Here is a 19,960-nt window from a genome sequence, read left to right as displayed (position 1 = left end):
TGGGCTCAGGAGAACTGGTTTCAGCTCCCAGTGTTATCCAGTATCTGTGTGATGTTAGCCAAGTTTTAACCTCTATAAGCCTTGGTTTCCAAGTCCACAGTATAAATCAAGCTACTTTATAATATGAAAATCCAGAGAGATAAAGAAACATGAAAGGAGTTAGTACAATATTTGGAGCCTATGATTAATCAAGTCTGTATTTTAAAATTAAAATTGAAAGGCACAGAGAGAGAGAGAGAAAGGGAGAGATGACAGATATCTCTTCCACTGCTTCCTTCTCCACATGTCTGTAACAGCTAATGCCATACCAAAGCCAGGAGCCCGGAGCTCAGTCCAGGTGCCCTACATGGGTGAAAAGGACTCAGATATTTGATCCATCTGCCAACTCTCAGGGTATGCATGAGTAAGAAGCTGGAATCTGGAGCACAGCTGGGATTGTAACTCAGGCACTCTGAGATGGGATGCAGGGGGCCAAAGTGGTGCCTCAACCACTGTGCCAGACGCCCACCCCTCCATAGCTGTTTTAGACACACAACTGGAGCCACAGGTGGTGTGAACACATTCAATCCTGCTACTAAAGATGCTACAGCTTCACTACAGACCATTTGGCATCCCTGGTGCAGGACTCCTTTGAAAAGCCACAGGACGTGAACAGAAACGATCACCTCATATCTTGCATTGTCTTTGGGCTAGTGGGCATGAAGAATATTCATAGTTTATACATATACACACGTTTTCTGGGTGAGGCTCAGGATAAAGGGAAAATTGCCATCCTTCAGATTTCAGTTAATTTGCATTTTGCTCCAAGAAGACCTCTTGGGTAGAAGAATTGGCATGGGAAGACCCAACCAAACCTTCTAGCACATCACTGCTATATTTGGTTTCAGTAGGGACACTTTCAAAAGCCTTTATGTTAATACATGCAGAATCTACAATATAACGTATAGTCAACTAAACAAATGTCAATACTTCCGGTCTGCAGTCTAGAACATAAAGGAGAGGCATATATGTGTTGAAAGCACACACAAGGATCGATAGTGTAAATGTATGGAAACACACCAGAGATCAAGAGGCAAGATTTGTACTTCATTGCTTTGGTTTTTTATTCATAGTCAGAGCCAGGAAACAGTAGTCCCAAGGACTGCCCTTCCTTCTGGGATACACTGACTAAAAGGTTTGCCTGTTTACCACGAACCTTAAACCTCAAACAAGAGAGTAGAATATGTTCCCTGGAACAGTTCAATTCTCAGCTGCGTGGAATTAATCACTTCTCTAAAATTCATAGTTTTAGTGGGGTCAGTGTTTTTAAGCATTTCTGGCTTAAGGAAAAAGCCAAAGGTTGTTTGTGACTCAGCTCATCTGCATGATGACTTCAGCCTTAGCAAGTGAATTCTTTTTTTGAATTCTCCCTTTCTCTTTAGCATCCAAATGCAAAGACTATCATGATCTTCTTTAGGAAATAAACCTCAGTTCCCAGAGAAGAAAACTTCATTCCCTAAGTTCACCCCAAGTCCCTCTTCCCAAATCCTAAATCATTCCTTCTCCATAATAGAAGCCTTATGGACCAAACCTTTTTTTTTTTTCTTTTTTCCAATGATGGAACAACAATTCTGAGCTGCCTGCGCCACTGGAACAAGATCTTTATCCATCTGTTATAATTAGCAGGGTGGATACAGGGAGGTAATACACTCCCTGAGAAAAGAACAGGGCCAGTTTTTGTGTAAAACAAGAACTTTCTTCTCAGCAACTTCCGGTCTGGTTGGGGTTGGTAGAGGTGGGATGAAGGAGCTCACGTCAGCTCCTCTAAGGGAAAGCGGAGGCTCCTTGGGGTGCGGTGGGATGGGACAACATGCATTGCATTTCTTCAGGAACTATGAACCACGCAACTGCTTTTTCTGCCTTGATCTTTGCCAGGACACATTATTCTTGCTGGTTAGTTTCCTCTTCTCCTCTCCTCTCCTCTCCTCTCCTCTCCTCTCCTCTCCTCTCCTCTCCTCTCCCTCTCCCTCTCCCTCTCCCTCTCCCTCTCCTCTTCCTCTCCTTTCCTCTCCTCTTCCTCTCCTCTCCTCTCCTCTCCTCTCCTCTCCTCTCCTCTCCTCTCCTCTCCTCTTCCTCTCCTTTCCTCTCCTCTTCCTCTCCTCTCCTCTCCTCTCCTCTCCTCCCCCCCTTCTCTCTTCTTCTTACCTGTTAAGATTTATTTATTTGAGAGACAGAGTTACAGGGAGAGGGAGATACAGAGAGAAAGCTCTTCCATCCGCTGGTTCACTCTCTAATTAGCCACAACAGTCAGAGCTGGGCCAAAACAAAGGCAGGAGCCAGGAGCTTCCTTTGGGGCTGCCATGCGGGTGCAGGGTCCCAAGCACTTGGGCATCTTCCACTGCTTTCCCAGGTGCATTAGCAGGGAGCTGGATCGGAAGAGGAGCAGCTAGTACTCAAATGGGTGCCCATATGGGCTGCGGCACCACAAGCGGTGCCAGTGTCAGGCCCATTGCTCATTATTTTTCATTTCATTCAATGGAAAGAGTCTGAGATATCCTCTCACCAATAGCATAACCATAGAAACTTAAAACAATTTATTTGCTTATTTGAAAGTTAGAGTTACCAAAAGACAAAGAGGGAGAGATAGAGATATATTCTATTTGCTGATTCACTCCCTATATGGCTGCAATGGCCAGGGCTGGGCCAGGCCACAGCCAAGAGCCAACAGCTTCTTTTGAGTATCCCCCATGGGTGACAGGGGCCCAAACACTCTGGCCATCTATCACTGCTTTTCCAGCCCACCAGTAGGGAGCTAGATCAGAAGTGGAGCAGCTGGGGCCTAACCTGCACCTATAAGGGATGCTAGTATTGCAGGCGACGATGTACCCGCTATGCTACAACACTGGCCCTGAAACTTTTGTTATAGGTTTTCACCACTCAAATCTACCTCTTCTCTCCAGTCCCCAAAACAAGATGGCTGAGATACCTAAGTTTTATGAAGGGGCTCCCAAGACTGCTAGATTTGTAGGAAGTCAGACACTTCTCAATAAGAGTAAGGGAGAAGAGGGGATGGAGGTTAGAAACCCAACCTGGGCCGGCGCCGCAGCTCACTAGGCTAATCCTCCGCCTTGCGGCGCTGGCACACCGGGTTCTAGCCCCGGTCGGGGCGCCGGATTCTGTCCCGGTTGCCCCTCTTCCAGGCCAGCTCTCTGCTGTGGCCCGGGAGTGCAGTGGAGGATGGCCCAAGTGCTTGGGCCCTGCACTCCATGGGAGACCAGGAAAAGCACCTGGCTCCTGCCATCGGATCAGCGCGGTGCGCCGGCCGCAGCGCGCCGGCCGCGGCGGCCATTGGAGGGTGAACCAACGGCAAAAAGGAAGACCTTTCTTTCTGTCTCTCTCTCTCACTGTCCACTCTACCTGTCAAAAAAAAAAAAAAATCTGACTTTAAGTTTCTTCCACAAAGATAATGGTTTTCAATATGACAATGCATAATATCTATATGGTATTTTGAATCAAATTCCAGCCTAAGAAATTTCTACCAATAGCATGGCCAAAGAATGTAATAATCCATTGTATCCTCATTTACATAAAATCTGACATGTATATTAATATCTTTATGTTTTCATAAGAGGTACTGAATCATACACACACACACACACACACACACACAAGTGCAACGGAGAGGGGGAGATAGGATGAGCTCCCCTACAAATTCCCAGTCAGGCCTGGACCAGGTCTGCATTAGTAGGAAGCTGGAGTTAGGTGTTGAAGCCAAGAATTGAACCCAGATACTCTGATGTGGGACACAGGTGAATTAATCAGTATCTTAACTGCTAGGCTAAATACCTGCCCCTTGTCTTTTTCATGAAAAGCATCTTCTAACTCCCCCTCCATTAGCAGAGATATAGCACCACCCTATACTAAATTTCCTATATCTTTAACATTTAGATATTACCTTCAGAGTTTATTTTTAAATTCTTTGACAAGGAAAACCAACCACATATACTATCTTCCTTCAACTCTTCCAATAGGCACCATCATCTATTCCTCCAAAATGCTAATTTTATATCTAGGTAACCAGTTTCAAGTCTACACACCTCCAACGCCACTTGGCATTGGAGGATTCCATTTGCTGTTCGACTGGTGCCATACCACTTTGTTGCCTTTCGTAATAAAACCAGGCTTACATTAAAACAACATTGTATCACTTAAGAAAGACCAACATCCAATCCAGATTTTGTAATTTCATTCCCAAATTCTGGAATTGGCTTTGACTAGATAATTCACTGAGGAGAAGGATCCTCCAGATTGAACTTGATTGTTCTTGCTGGTGTGACATGTTGACTTCTTACCACAAGATTAAACAGCTCTTCCCTGTTCTGCACAATTTGCCACTGTTAAGTGATGGCCATTCTCCAGTAAGAGCTCTCTGTCCTGCTGCTATTAAAGTCTCCATTGGAGATGGCTGGGGGCCACTCACAAGAAGCAGTGTTTTTTGTTGTTGTTGTGGGGAGGGTAGGTGGGAAAAGAGAGAAGGCATTTAAATGCTGTATGAGGGTACTTCAAAAAGTTCATGATAAATATGTATTATGAAAAAACTTGCATGGATTTCAATTTTTTGGCAATAAAATAAACTTATATTGTAATTCCATTTTCCATGAACCCCAATTAGTTCTGAGAATTTTTCTTCACTCAGCCTACATTTTACCATATTATTGAAATTCTACATCCTGACCTCAAAGATGTTTCCAAACAGGGAATAGTCATGTGGGAAGATACACGGAACTGGCTGATGAAAACGTAAAACTTTATGAGTTGGTTGCTAGTCCCCACCCCAAAGTACAGATAAACAGTTATGAGAGGCACCTAGAGTGGCTTACTTTTTGCATGGAATAAAATTGACAGGGTATATAATCTCATAGTAGATTTGGGATTTAACCACTTATTCACCATGAAATAATTCACATCAAAGCATAATAATGAAAGGAAAGTGGTGATACTGGGGCCACAGAGGTAGATACATAAATCACAGCTCTGGGGGCCAGAACTACCCGAACCCAATTAGCCCAGCATGGTCCTTATTTTGATGTATAGATACCTGCTTTCCCTATAGAAGGAGGCACAAGAATTAAATAGGATCAAATAACAGATTGTGTCACTCATAGCCATGAAAAGGCATGTCCTCATCCCAGGTTAGAATGTCATCTGAGATAATCCATGTAGTACATGGGTCACCAATGAGCTGAGATCTAAAGACAGAGAGATGATTCCTCCTCTGCCAGCTTACTACATGTTAGAAAAGCCCCATCAAGAATGGCAAGGAACAGAATATCACGTGTGACAAGGAATGGGGAAAGATTAAGGTCTTAAAGGATTCGACAGTCTAAAGGCAAATGAAATCTGACCCCTAGTCAGCAGAGTGGAGATTTAGAGCTGGAACTTCTTTCTCTACCAGGGGTTCTCTCTCATGAGCAATCCTAATGAGTTGTCTCTGGAACAGACCAAGATGAATCCTTCGTGCTTATACATTTTAAAGGGTAGATGGCAATCACTCAGACTGCCTTTGGAAAACTGATGGCTTCAGGCTGGAACTACTGTTCTAGTATCACTTCCCCTGCAGATGCCTCTACACAACCCACCCTCTATTACAAAAAAATATGTAACTGTTGACCCAAACACCATGCCCAGAGATGGAAGCATGGAAGCATAAGGAGTTCTCTTGGACTCATATGATTTACCTATGAGGAAAAACAAAACCAAAGAAAACCGAACATGGAGGGCTTTTTTATATTAAATCCTATCATTGGACTTGCTGATGAGCCCATTTACATTTACTCAAAGAGACTTTTGACATCTACAAAGTGCGTACCTTCCAAAGGGTCAGTCAACTCTAGAACACTATTTGCTTAAAGTTCACCATCTGTATTTCTGAGAATGGATGCAATGTGGTCAATTATAATTGATCATTTCCATTTCCCCTTTTATGTTCTGTCAGTTGATGGCATCATCTACCAAGTCTCTTGGTTTAAAAAAATTTTAAAAAGCCCATAGGCATCATTTTGTTTCTGTAACTCATTCTCTACCCAGCTCCCTCTGGAAATCTCCCCAAACCAACCCTTTGGTCACTTCTGTAATCTCTCATTGGATTTTTTTAAAAAGATTTTATTTATTGTATTTGAGAGTTAGAGTTACAGACAGTGAGAGTGACAGTGAGACAGAGAAAAAGGTCTTCCTTCCGTTGGTTCACTCCCCAAATGGCCGCAACAGCTGGAGCTGTGCCGATCTGAAGCCAGGAGCCAGGAGCTTCTTTGGGGTTTCCTACGTGCGTGCAGGAGCTCAAGAACTTGGGCCATTGTCTACTGCTTTCCCATGCCACAGCAGAGAGCTGGACTGGAAGTGGAGCAGCCAGGACTAGAAACGGCACCCATATGGAATGCTGGCACTGCAGGCAGAGGATTAACCCACTGCACCACAATGCCAGCCCCCTCTCATCAGATTATTGAGTGACGTGATATCCTTTTCTATCTCTGACCTTCTTGGGCCTAGTACAGCTTCTGTATTGCTGTAGAGATTATGCTTCTAAGGCACAAATGTGGTCATGGCACTCAGCATTTAACGACACACAACAGTTTACCTTCATTTATAAGGGAAAAAAATGAATAGCCTTTGGCAATTAGGCTGCAGTCCACTTACTCCATTACTGTTTCTCACCATATGCACCACACTCCAACCACACTGATTTTTTTCCGAATACGTGATTTTGTTTATACCTCAGTGCTTTTGTATTTGCACAAGCATCCTCTGTAATTCTCCGAAATAGCATTTATTATTTTCTTCTCTGTGATCTCCTACCCCTTTATCTCGATCCATAAAATAAATAACATAGTTCACATTTAAGGTTCAGTCTTTATTTCTAGCTTGGAAATTCATTCTTCAAAGGCAGAAAAAGATTGTTTTTTACATCCCTCCCAAGACTCACTGTGTAGTCTCATGCTTCATATCTACTACTTAACTGAGAAATATTTCTTGAATCAAGTACAGAGGAGGTAAAACTAATGTTCCTTGTTTACTCACTTCTATCGTCATTCTAAATCAGTAGAGGATCCATAGAAGCAAGTCACAGAGGTACAGAATAAATAGGGATGGCCAGTTGTAAGGACTTAACATCCCAATCCCAAGCCTTCAGGAGTAAAAGAAAACATGGAGAACCCACACGCCTCCTTCAGTTTTGACATCATACTAATTCACTGGTCTTTCAACTGGAAAATAACAGGTTACCCCATGCAGAAATCCCAGAGGGCCAAAGACGCTGACAGGATTCCTCACATCCACAGAACTGTCGGTTGTCTGACTGCATACAGGTCTCTAAGCAGGTGATCAAGAATGACCCCGTCAAGTGCACACAGAGACACCTTTATTTCTGACATGTCCCAAGCAAATGCAGGCTGATCACTCTGAATTTTAGGCTTAGCAAAAGGGTACCTTATTAGGAACATAAATTGACTTAGAGACAAAAAAAAAATGAACATCAAACTATAAGAAGCTAAAACTTCTCTGCTTCTATCACCAACGATTCTGACAACTTTCGACTTTAGAAAGTAAATATGCACTGGGCAACATTTTCTGGAACAATGAATACATGTTTTCATAGTATGGATGAATGTGCAGGGACATTAGCTTCAGGGTTTAAAGAATTGTTAGGATAGACTCTAGAGGAAGAACTGGAGAGAATCATTTGTCATAAAATTCCAGAGAGACCCTGAGGTTGGTCCATCTTCTTCAAACCTGAGAAGCAGAAACAAGTGGAGGATTTTTGTTTGTTTCACAGCTAGGTCAGAGCCTGGAGGAAACAGCAAGGGCATTAGTTTTGATTTGGTTTTTTGCTTTTTGTGCTTTATATTTTTTGGGGGGGTTAAAGAAAAAACATTGTTATCTCAGCTTTCTTGAGGTATAATGGGTGTGCAAAACACTGCACAAAATACACACTCTCTAGTGAATTTGAAGCAAAAATATTAGTTTTTCATAAGTAAAGACTAAAAACTTATAAATAAAAATATTATAAATAAAATTTTTTCTGGGATTGCACAGAGATAGATTTTGTAGAGAGCTCAGTTCATGTGTGGCCCCTTAAAACTGCTTTAATGAAGAGCCAGCGATGTGGTGAAGCAGGTGAAGCACCACCTGCAGTGCTGGCATCCCATATGGGTGCCGGTTCAAGTCCCAGCTGCTCCACTTCCGAGCCAGCTCTCTGCCTCAGCCTGGGAGAGCAGTGGGGGATGGCCCAAATCCTTGGGCCCCTGCACCCACGTGGGAGACCCAGAAGAAGCCCTAGCTCCTGGCTTCAGATTGGCACAGCTCAAGCCAATGCGGCCATCTGGGGAGTGAACCAGTGGATGGAAGACCTCTTTCTCTCTGCCTTTCCTTTTTTTTTTTTTTTTTTGACAGGCAGAGTGGACAGTGAGAGAGAGAGACAGAGAGAAAGGTCTTCCTTTGCTGTTGGTTCACCCTCCAATGGCCACCGCGGCCGGCGCGCTGCGGCCGGCGCACCGCACTGATCTGATGGCAGGAGCCAGGTACTTCGCCTGGTCTCCCATGGGGTGCAGGGCCCAAGCACTTGGGCCATCCTCCACTGCACTCCCTGGCCACAGCAGAGAGCTGGCCTGGAAGAGGGGCAACGGGGACAGAATCTGGCACCCCGACCGGGACTAGAACCCGGGGTGCCGGTGCCACAAGGCGTAGGATTAGCCTAGTGAGCCACGGCGCCGGCCCTCTCTCTGCCTTTCCTTCTCTCTCTGCGTAACTTTGAATTTCAAATAAATAAATAAATCTTTTTAAAAAACTGCTTTAATGAACTTGCATAACTATCTTGAGCACCATACCTTCAGGGCCTAGAGAGAAAAAAAGTTTATTATTTTTCATAATTTTTTCCATCAACCTAGTAGAGTAATATGTCCCCAAGGAGAGTGTAGTAAATACTTTCTGTTGAGTGTAAGGTAAAAGGAAGTAATCATTTCAAGATTGTTTTCGGGTGGCTCACTTGGTTAATCCTCTGCCTGCAGCGCCAGCATCCCATATGGGTGCCGGGTTCTAGTCCCAGCTGCTCCTCTTCCAGTCCAGCTCTCTGCTGTGGTCCGGGAAGGCAGTAGAGGATGGCCCAAGTGCTTGGGCCCCTGCACCCACATGGGAGACCAAGAGGAAGCACCTGGCTCCTGGCTTCAGATCGCTGTAGCACTGGCCGTAGCGGCCATTTGTGGGGGTGAACCAACGGAAGGAAGACCTTTCTCTCTGTCTCTGTCTCTCCCTCTCTCACTGTCTAACTCTGTCAAATAAAAAAAAAAAAAAAACTGTTCTCTGTGACTTAATAATAATAGCAACACAATAATAATGAATGTTTTTCTAGAAGATGGAAAAGAAACTGTAGAAACCATATACTTCAGGATGGCCCTGGAGAAGTCATCTTTCTAGATAGGAGAGAGAGTTCGCATTTCAACTCCCTAAATTTATATGCGATTCAGATGCTAGTCCAGGAAGAAAGAGTATCTAGCTGTGAAGTCCTCCAAGAATATCAGTAGGTTCAAATATCGGACTTACAAATTTTCAAAACAAGTCTGAGATGGGTACAGGTGAAAGTCGAGGAATACACATGGACAGACACAGAGGCAAGCACAGAGCTCCCAAGGTCACAGCCAGACTTAGCTTTCCATGGCTCCGCCTGCTACAGGGGAAGCCACACAGACTGGATCTAAGAATTGCCATTGCTGTTGGACCCAGGTCCCACATGGATCCCCTTGTATTTGTGCCTCTTCTCCTTTGGTTCCTTCCATGAGTGCACACAAATGTCTCCAAGTGCACACTCTGGAAAAAATATCAAGATTCTATAGGGAAATTCAATCTTTGACCTCAACAAACACAAATTTCATGACCTGACACCACTCCTACCAGTCTCTTAATAAGGCGATTTAACCTGTAATTATAAAACGCAAATAAGGACAATACCAAATTGGAAAAACTGTTTAAATTCACAAGACTTAATCAGTAGCAACGACAGACAGAGATGGACCCAAGATGTAGAAGCAGCAAAAGCAGAGAGTGCATCATAACGTGACCTTCCCTGGTGAAAGGAGATAAGAGTCACAGTTTCTGGATGAGTAATAATGGAAGAGTGTCATCCCCAGTAACAAGACGTGCGGATTCTCTCCCTTGGGGACACTGTTCCTGCTGGCAATGAGGTTGTCGAAATCCCTGCTCAAGGACAGAATTTCCAGAGATCAGTGTCTCTTCCTATCAGCAAAGAGAAGGTCAATCCATGAACCACTAAATGACAGGAATCTTCTTGTGGGTCACTGTGTGCTCTTTATATCTTCCTACAATCTGGAGTAAAAGTCAGAGTGTTTCATGACTGGGTTTAAAATAGAAGATGATGGCAAGACAGTCACGTGCACTCCTCAAACCATGTTAAAAACTAACCAGGCAGAGCAGTGTCTGGAGAGGCGGGATGCATGTTAAGTCTTTATTCAGGCCCAAGGGGCTTTATGTGGAATGGCTTAGAGATTCATTTGAAATAAAGAATATATGGTAATAAAAATAAAACCAAAAAGTTGGCCAGGAAGCAGATAGAAGGGGGAATTATGATTGAGGATAATAATCAAACACCGTAATACTGGGTTTCCTGGCTAGCTGATAAACAAATTTTAAATGACGGTTATTCATATTAACCAAGGCATCGTCCCTAGCACAGGAGATGCATCAGTGACCTTCAGAGCCCAGCTTCCTGCCCTTAGAGAATTTAAATTCCATAGAGGAAGACAGGCCATATTTAAATACCAGGAAATAAATTACATGGTGCTGATAACGAAATGAGCAGAGTAATGTGTCAGAATGCAATGTACCTGAAGCAGGAGGAGACAGGGCAGCAGGCAACTTCAGTTATGACAGTTATGACGTATGCACTGGAGGCATAAGAAGTGACATTGAAGTTGTAACTGAAAGATAAGGAGGAGCCAGCCAGGCGAAGGCTGGATACAACATTTTAGGCAGAGTCCTCCCAGCAGGAATGGATCGGATATGCTGCGTGGATAGATGGAGGGCAAGGATGGCTGGAACACAGTGAGCAAGACTGGGAGGTTCAAGATCGAGTTAGAAAGCTCAGCAAGGGGGATCAAGTAGGGTTCCCTGGACCACAGAAAGATGCTGGATGCTATCCTCAAAGGATAACACTGGAGAGGCCAAACAGGAGAGCCACGTGACCTGGTTCACTTTTTTAAAACTATTCTGGCAGCTGCATGGAGAAGGGATTGGCATGAAGTTCAAGGCAAACAAAATGAGGCTTGGACCAAAGAGAGGCAATTAGAGAAATGAATATATTTGGAAAACATTTTAGAAATCAAATTAGCAAGATGTTCTGCTGGATTAGATGTAGGGCTTGGTAAGACTTGCTAGGAGTTTAACTTGAGCTACTTGATTGATGGGAACAGCCTGGACTGGGACGGGAAAGCCTGGAAAAGAAATAAGCCATACGTACAGGTGCAAGCTGTGGGCAGCAGGATGTATAGAGACTCAGTTCTACATCAGACTTGATGTATTTCACACACCTACTGAGCATCCAGATGAAGACACCAAGGAGGTGGTTAGATACACAAACTGCAGCTCACGAGAGAGGTTAGTACTACAGATAGCAGGTCATCAACATATAATAGTAGATGAAGCATGAGAATGGACGAGAACCCTTAGGAAGGAGATAGGGAGAAGGCAGAGGTCCAGGGCTAAACTTCAGGACCTTGGCGTGTGTGTGTGTGTGTGTGCGTGTGTGTGTGTGTGCGTGTGCGTATATATATATATATATATATATATATATATATAAAATATTTATTTTAAAGGCAGAGTTACAGAGAGGAAGAGATAGAGTGGGGGTGGTCTTCCATCCGCTGTTTAACTCCCCAGATGGCCACCAACAGCCAGAGCTGTGCAGTTTTGAAGTCAGGAGCCAGGAGCTTCTTCTGGGTCTCCCAGTCGGGCACAGGGGCCCAAGGACTTGGGCCATCTTCTACAGCTTTCCCAGGCCATAGCAAAGAGCTGAATCAGAAGTGGAGGGAACATCCAGGACTCAAACCAGTGCCCCTATGGGATGCCGGCACTGCTGTTGGCGGCTTTACCTGCTACGCCACAGCGCCAACCCTAAGGACCCTGATACATTTAGATAGAGGCAAAAGAGACTGAGAGTAACCAGGGAGGTGTAGAAAGAACAAGCATGAAAGTCCTGTTTTGGAAGATGAAATCAAACTGTTTCAAGACGGAGGAAGTAATCACTTTTGCTGAAAGAATGAGACAGAGAAAGACAGAAATGAGCATTGGATTTGTCAGCGTGAAGGTCAGTACTGACTTTGCCAACAGTAGCTTCCGGGGCATGAAGCTTGTCTGAAGTCGGTCAAGGAGAGTAGGAAATATGAGCAAGCAGAAGAGGGATAGAAAAAATAGCATCCCACTGGGTGACAGAAGCCCTCCCTGTCCCCCACGATGGAGGTGCTGGGTCATAGTTAAACACTGATGAGGATGACCCAACGGAGGGCAAACGGACAATGAGAAACAGGGGCTACCTGCAGAAGTCAGGTCCTTGCAACAGCAAGAGGGGGCAGGCTGTGACCATGAACACAGCAGAGACATGGGATCATCAAGGCCAAGGATACTGCTTCTACTGCTACAGAAAGGGAGACACTCTTTCAACCAGGAGTTACTGAATTCCTAGTTACAGACCAGTGCTAGGGATTCAGATCAGACAGCAGACCCACAAAGGCCATGCTGTCATTGGAACATGTATTGCAGTGAGAGGACAAGAAATAAATAGGTAAACAAATACATATATGAGACTTTCAGATGGTGATTGACAAAAACAGAACAGGGTGATGTGTTATACAGTGACTTGTGATGCAGACTAGTTGAGATGGAGTCAGAGGAGAGTGACAGTGAACAGCGATGCGAATGTTGAGAAGTGTCGAGAAGGGGCCAGGCAAGGCCCAAGTGCAAGAAGAATGCCTCATCAGGGAGGATGCGTGGTGCAAAGCGTAGGCTGTGCTCAAGCAGTAAAGAGAAGGCCAGGGTAGCTGCAAGCTGGGGAGTGAGGGGACATCGAGAATTCCAGAGAGAGGCAATTGAGGATAGGGCTGTGGATTTCACTTTGGCAGGGTGGGAAGACCTTGGCAGGTTTTAAGCAGGGAAGAGAGGGGTCTGAAGATGGAGGTAGATTTGTAGACTATCTGATTGGAAAATGATGGAATTCCTATTTCATGGTTTCGGTTCTTGGTGTAGGATGAAACTAGGTTGTTAGTGAAGGCTCGGAGAAATCAAAGAGTTCAGGGGGTTTGAATCCATTTATGCAAACCGACAAAAGGAAAAGGTAGGGGAAAAAAACACTGCAAAGGTCCTTTGTCTCCTACCGACTTCGCTCACAGCCATGCACAGTGAAGACACTGGCTTCAGAGTCTTCCAGAGAGCTTGCTGAGTCTGCACTTCCCAGGCCACACTGGTAACCTGTAAACCTCTGGAGGAACCGACCAAGACCTGAGCGATGATCCTGGGAGGGTACAGAGCAGCAGTAAAGGCAAACGGAGTGGGGAGGGCTGGGCGATGCACCAGTAACGGAGTCAGGAGGGCCACAGGGTGAGCAGCGCATGCGCAACAGGGAGCAAGGGGGGTGCTGGGCAGGCTTGGTGAGATCCAGTCACAAAGGGTTTGCAGGCTGAGGGGTGGAGGGTTTTGCTCACAGGCAGCAGGGGTCCAGTTTAGGTTTTTGAACAAAAGAATGGAATAAAGAAAAAATATTTATATGTCTACAAATATATAATATTTTTTCATGATTAGAAAGGTTAGAGAGTGGTAGCGGAGGGAGCTCCAGGAGACCAGGCTGTTACACTGGTGATTAAAATGCTTAGGGTTGGGGCCCACACTGTGGCACAGCGGGTTAACGCCCTGGCCTGAAGCGCCGGCATCCCATATGGGCGCTGGTTCGAGTCCCAGCTGCTCCACTTCCGATCTAGCTCTCTGCTATGGCCTGGGAAAGCAGTAAAAGATGGCCCAAGTGCTTGGGTCCCTTGCACCAGTGTGGGAAACCCGGAAGAAGCTCCTGGCTCCCGGCTTCAGATCTGCGCAGCTCCGGCCGTTGTGGCCAATTGGGGATTGAACCATCGGATGGAAGACCTCTCTCCTCTCTCTCTCTCTGCCTCTCCTCTCTCTGTGTAACTCTGACTTTCAAATAAATAAATAAATAAATCTTTTTAAAAATGCCTAGGGTTAGAATATTGGCATAAGAAGGAGAGAAGGACCAACTGAGGCACGGCAGCCCAACCAGCTGGTCCTCATGAGTCTGGAGTTAAGGGACCCGGATGGTGTCCCTGCTCTTGTGTGGCACACAGACTTGGAGAGGTCGATGATTGGCTGCGCTGGTGAACCAGTTGGTAACATCCTCTCTGAAATTTAGAAACAGGAATGCAACGCTTCGAGAAGTCAGGTGTGGGAGGTGTTACACAAAGCTGTGTATGTGTGTTGATGCTAAGGGGGTCCACGGGTAGCCAAGGGAATGAGAGAAGAGAAAGATGTGGGGAGGTGTTCCGGTAAGGGTGAGAGACAGTTAAATGCTGGGAAAACACACCGTCAAGTCAAGTCGTAGAAGAACCGATACATGCAACATCCCAGACACCTTAGCCAGCTGCGAGATGAGCGCCTGAACGCTGGCTCAGACCTAGGACTGAGCTTAGTAGGAAGTACCCCTAGGTTCCACTGGCAGTTCAGGGAGGGGGCAGGGCAGGTCCCATCAGTTTCATTGCACTGTTGAAGAAATCAAAGACCAGGAGCTAAATGACCTGCCCAGTGTCGCCCAGCTGCTGGTGTCCCTGTGGCCAACGCTTTGTAAACCCGGAATTCACTGTGCCCTGCAAAATCAGCCCCATCTTTCAGTCCACGGCAATGTAATCAGAACAAGTTAGAATACTTCTTTAAAACTGAGGCGGTCTGGGGCGGGGGCCGGGGGCCGGGGAAAAAGCTAAGATGAACGTTGATGAAACGTCCTGAGCCCCACACCGTTCCACGAGGGAAACCGCACTAAGGAAACTACAGTTTAAATTCACGTCCCGGCTTTTAAAAATTGACTCCAGATGGTTAAGGTTTAAGAACTCTTTAGCAATGATCCCATCACAGTAAATAATAAAATAACAAGAATAAAAAAACTCTAAGAACCTCGCTTGGACACCAGAGCGTGACCGTCTTTGGGGAAGGATCTGTGCAGTCTCCGCGTTCGGGCTGCGTGGGCTTCCGTTCCTCCGCGCGCGCCACTCACGCACCTGCTGCAACCCGCGAACCACTCCCGCCCCTCCCACAGGAGAGAGCCGGGACGCCAGCAGCGCCGCTCTGCGCAGCCTCCAGTTCTGATACTGGTCCCACTCCAGGGGCACCAGGAGACCGCTGCGGCTCACCAAAAGTAGCGGGAGAGCACCAGGTGTCCGGCACTGCCCCACTAGTTTCTCGCTTCGGGTTCTCTGCACAGAACCCCTCCCTGCCCCCGACGCGTCCCTACCTCGGTCACCGAAGACCCCTGGCGCGAGGACGGCCAAGAAAACCCAGAGCGGACCCGCGGCGCCCATGCCCCGGCTGCAGCCCCGGCGGCGGGGTGCGTTCAGGCACGCGGAGCGGAGCGACAGACAGCTGCCAGACGGGGCAGGCGGGCTCTTAAATAGCGGCAGGCACGTGTGCTCAGTCTGCGCGCACACCTGCATGTGGTCTGGGGGGCGGGCGTCTGGGCCGGCGAGCGTGGCAGCCGCAGGAGGGGCGCCCCCGCGCCGCGGCGGGCCGCAGCTCTGCCCGCCTGGCTCCGGCTCAGCCTCGGTGCGGTGGCTTTCCAACTAGGAGCGCGCCACGCAGCACGCCCACTTTTTTTTTCTTTCTAGAACTGAAACAGAAGTTTCACCGAATGTTCGCTTGCCCCCAGTCTGCTGTGCTCCTCTGCCATGCGATGCTGTCTGGTCCTAGGCTTTGCACAAGTCCTGGTTTGCACAAGTCCTGGTTTGCATCCACTGAACCCATTCCAAGATCCGTTCGTGGAGTCAGCCTCCGGTGTGAGAAAACAGTTGAGGTTTCCTTCGAGCGGAATTTAGGAATTGCTCTTTGAACGCTGAAGTGGCGTCCACAAAAACGTTTCAAGACTAATACAGCAAATTCCCAGACGCTGACATTCCCAGTCTCTGAATGTTAATGTTTTGCATTGTTTTCCTTACCACTCTTTCTAGACAAAGATATGCACGTGTACACATTCAGGCCTCTGTTTATAATTTTGTAATTATTGCTTGGACATTTGTCTCTCCTCCAAGTGTTCAGTGTGTTTTCTAGAAACATGGGAATTCTCATCCATCACTTCAGCGCGGTGGTCAAAACAAGAAATTAGCATCAACGCAGTGCTATTTTATGCACTAGAGGCTTGTTCAAATGTCAGCATCCATCTCGATATTCCTCACTATAGCAAAACTGAAAATCAATATTTTTTTCCTGGTCCACAATCATTCCAGGATCATGCACTGCGTTTGACCATTGTATCTGTTTTTTCTTCTGTAACCTTTGACATTCTGTAGACTGCCATTTAAATCGGGTATTTATCACACAGTAACAAATTGCCTTAAACTGAGGGTCAGGACTGCATTTATCGGCCACCCAGTTTCTGCGGTCAGGACCGTGACAGCAGCTTGGCGAGGCGTAGGACCTGCATGAGGTCACGGTGAAGACCTCCCCCAGAGCTGCGGACTCTGAGGGGTTCAATGGGCCCCAGGGCCCAGCTCCACCAGGCGAGGTCACCAAGTGGCACTTGACCTCAAGCTTGAATGATGGGTTCCCTCCCATCATGGAACAAGAAAGGCAGAGCCCACATGTCCTTGTGATCTAGCTCTCCGGGATACCCCATTGATATACAAAGTGGCCCTTTCTGGTGTGGGAGGGCACCTCTATGCCCCTAGGAGCACTGGGAGACCAGGGTCACTGGGGACTGTCCTGGAGGCGTGTGTCCAGCGTTTCTGCAGGATTTCAGGATTAGACCCAGGTTACATTTTTTTTCCCGAGGAGAATCCTAAAGAAAGAATATAGTGTTCTTGATGGGAGCTGCATGTGATGTGTTGGGCCTCTTACTGGCCTGGTGACACCGATGGCCTATTACGTTGGTGTCTTCCAGGTAGCTCTCTATAAAGTAACTATTTTTCCTTTTATAATTAATAAGTATTTTTGCAAGGAGGTAATTTAAAACTGTGCCAATTCTGCCTCTTTCATCATATTTTCACCCATTTGTGTTAGCATCCATCAATGATTCTTGCCTGAATCAATTATTCCTATTGATGGCTGACAAGTGGTATTTTAATTCAGTCATTATTACTGTATTCGTCAGCCAGCATTCTCCCATAAAGAATAGCTTTCCCTTCTCCTCTGCTTGCTTATTCGTTCATTTGTCTATATCAGTGTGGATCCAATGTCTATAATCATGTGAACTTTCTTTCTTTCTTTCTTCAATGGGTCATATTCATTACAATCATTACTTGTTATAGTGCTCAAACGGCCCCTGAGGTGGCCAGTGGAGGCCGGCAGAGTTCCTGTGTCGCTTTGACTTGTTCCCAGCGTCTTTCCTGTTAGAGGCCCCAGGCTCACCTTGCACATTTCCACATACACAACTGAAACTCGTCCTTCCTCCAGGGACTGCTGGTCTTCCTTGGTAGAGAATGGTATTAGGAACCAAGATCTGGATGCCAGCTGTGTTCATTGTTGCCTATGTATCGCTGCTTCTATACCCTCCGGGCAGGGCAAGGAGATCCACTCTTGTGTCTACTGAAGTCTGTTTCCGCCTGTGTTACAGACTCTCCGATTTCAGTCAATGACCATAGATTTCTTTCCATCCTTGCTCCTTTCTCTTTGTAAGCCCCTCTCCAACAGTGAGACCCCAAATCCGCAGTGTGTTCACTCATTTGGTCAATGCTAGAATATGCAGAAAGCTTGGGCTTGCTAACTCCATGCCACGGTGGAAATCAAACCCACTCATTTTTAAAGTTTCATTTTGTTTATAGCCTGCAAGTATAAAAACATTACTGTGTTCAAAAGTTATTTACTTATCCCTACCTCAGTGCAACCATCTAGTTCATTTGAAACAGTCACATTAATTTGCTTCTCTTTACTTTCCATTTTAGTTCTCCCCAATTCTAATTTTTTGTGTAGATGAATCATTAATACAGCTCTAAAGATCAGACACATATGAGGAGTTATGATCAGAGAAATGACACTTCTCCCCATCACTTCTCTTCTCACCCATCCCCTATTTGCACTTTTAATTTCAGTAGTTTATGGTTTATCTGTCTTTATTTTTGCTTGAATGAGTATTTGCCTTATGTCTTCTTCATTACTGTCTCAATCCGTTTTCTGCTACTGTAACAGAAAACCACAGACCGGGCAATTTATAAAGAAAATACGTTTATTTCTCAGTGTGAGGCTGGGAATTCCAACACCAGGGTGCCAGCATCCGGTGAGGTCATTTTTGCTGCGTGGTCATGTGATAGAGGGTGCTGTCATGGGAGAGCGCGAGAGGGGGGACCCATTGTCGCAACAGCATTGACCCATTCAGAAGGGCGGAGTCTCCGTGACCTTATCACCCCTTAAAGGTTCAGCCTCCCCGCACGCCATCACTGTGGCAGTTACAGTTGAACAGTCTTAGAGGGGACATTCAAAACATTGCAACTCCGTCACAGGAAAGAAAGCATGCTCTAGGTACTCTTGTTCTTGGCTTTCTGCGTTAAACAGATTTGCTGGCATTCACTCCATGTAACTTCAGAAACACTCTTATTTCTTTTGTATAGATACGTGTTACTTCACTGTGTGACTACACCATAGCTTACTATGGGCAGTTTTCAGTGTTATAGGGAATAATCTTGTGCATATTTATTTTTGTATTGTTGTAAGGATGTTCTGGTCAAATTCCTAGCAGTGAGATTGCTGGGTTACATGGTAAACACCTCTGTTGTTTTGTTAGATACCGCCATAAATCCCCTCGGTGAGTTGTGCCAATTTATGTTCCTATCAGGAATATATGAGAGCACCTGTTTCCCCAAACGCTCACTAATCTAATGTGTTGTCATCACAGTTTTAAGCTTTAACTATTCTAAAAATGAGAAATTGCATCTCATGTAATGTGACTCGCATTCCTTTCCTGATGAGTACACGTGGACATGTCTTCATAGGTCTAATAGACATTCTTACTCTTTGTGAATTCTGTGCTCATGCTTTTGTCATTTTTCTGTCGTGTGTTTTTGTCTTTCCCTCCCTCAGATTTTCACATTTGTTCATATCTGCAGGATTACTGGTCTTATCTGTGAGGTCACTTGCATTTATTTTCTTCTTGTTTGCCGGTTGTCTTTTGACATCATTGGTGTTGTTTTGCTTTATAAACATTTTCTAATTTTAAGCAGTCAACTTGATCATCTTTTCTTTATTATGTCTGCATTAGAAGCAGCAGTTTAAAGTCCTTTGTCTATTCTTCCTTTATTTTATATATATAAATATATAATAAATATATATAATATATATTCCTATAATTTTTATTTTAGATTCATGAAATGTTTGGTGATTATTCTTGTGTCATGCCTGGATTTCCAATATATATTCTTTTTTTTTATTATTTGAAAGATTGATGGGGAGAGAGAGAGAGAGAGAGAGAGAGAGAGAGAGAAATCTTTCATTTGTGTCACTCCCCCTATGCCTGCATATGCCAAAGCCAGGAAACTGGGCCTCCATCCTGGTCTGCCATGTGGGTGGCAGGGACTCAGTTACCAGTGTCATCCCCTGCTGCCTCGCAGGGTGCTCATTAGCAAGAAGCTGGATCCAAAGTGGAGCAGGAACTGGAAGCAGGTTCAGGTACAGGATGTGATTGTCCTAACCACCACGCAAATGGCTGCTCAACCCCTCCTCCCCTCAATAT

The 19,960-nt window shown here is 45.5% G+C and overlaps 1 protein-coding gene and 1 long non-coding RNA gene across 5 annotated transcripts in view; one reads left to right on the top strand and one right to left on the bottom strand.

Annotated features, from left to right (window-relative positions):
* CR2 (complement C3d receptor 2) overlaps window positions 1-16,059 on the bottom strand; it is a 36,159-nt gene extending 20,100 nt beyond the window's left edge. Inside the window, exon 1 of one of the 2 annotated variants that reach the window (XM_070055214.1) lies at window positions 15,542-16,059. In XM_070055214.1, coding sequence (XP_069911315.1) covers window positions 15,542-15,740 — 199 coding nt within the window. In that variant the 5' untranslated portion in view covers window positions 15,741-16,059. The remainder of the gene's footprint in view (window positions 1-15,541) is intronic. The other variant, XM_017347821.3, reaches the window with a different exon arrangement.
* LOC103350988 (uncharacterized) overlaps window positions 1-19,960 on the top strand; it is a 185,713-nt gene that overhangs the window by 127,326 nt on the left and 38,427 nt on the right. The window lies entirely within an intron of this gene.

Source organism: Oryctolagus cuniculus, chromosome 13, assembly GCF_964237555.1.
Source record: "Oryctolagus cuniculus chromosome 13, mOryCun1.1, whole genome shotgun sequence".
NCBI lineage: Eukaryota > Metazoa > Chordata > Mammalia > Lagomorpha > Leporidae > Oryctolagus > Oryctolagus cuniculus.
This window is presented reverse-complemented; position numbering and strand designations above follow the sequence as displayed.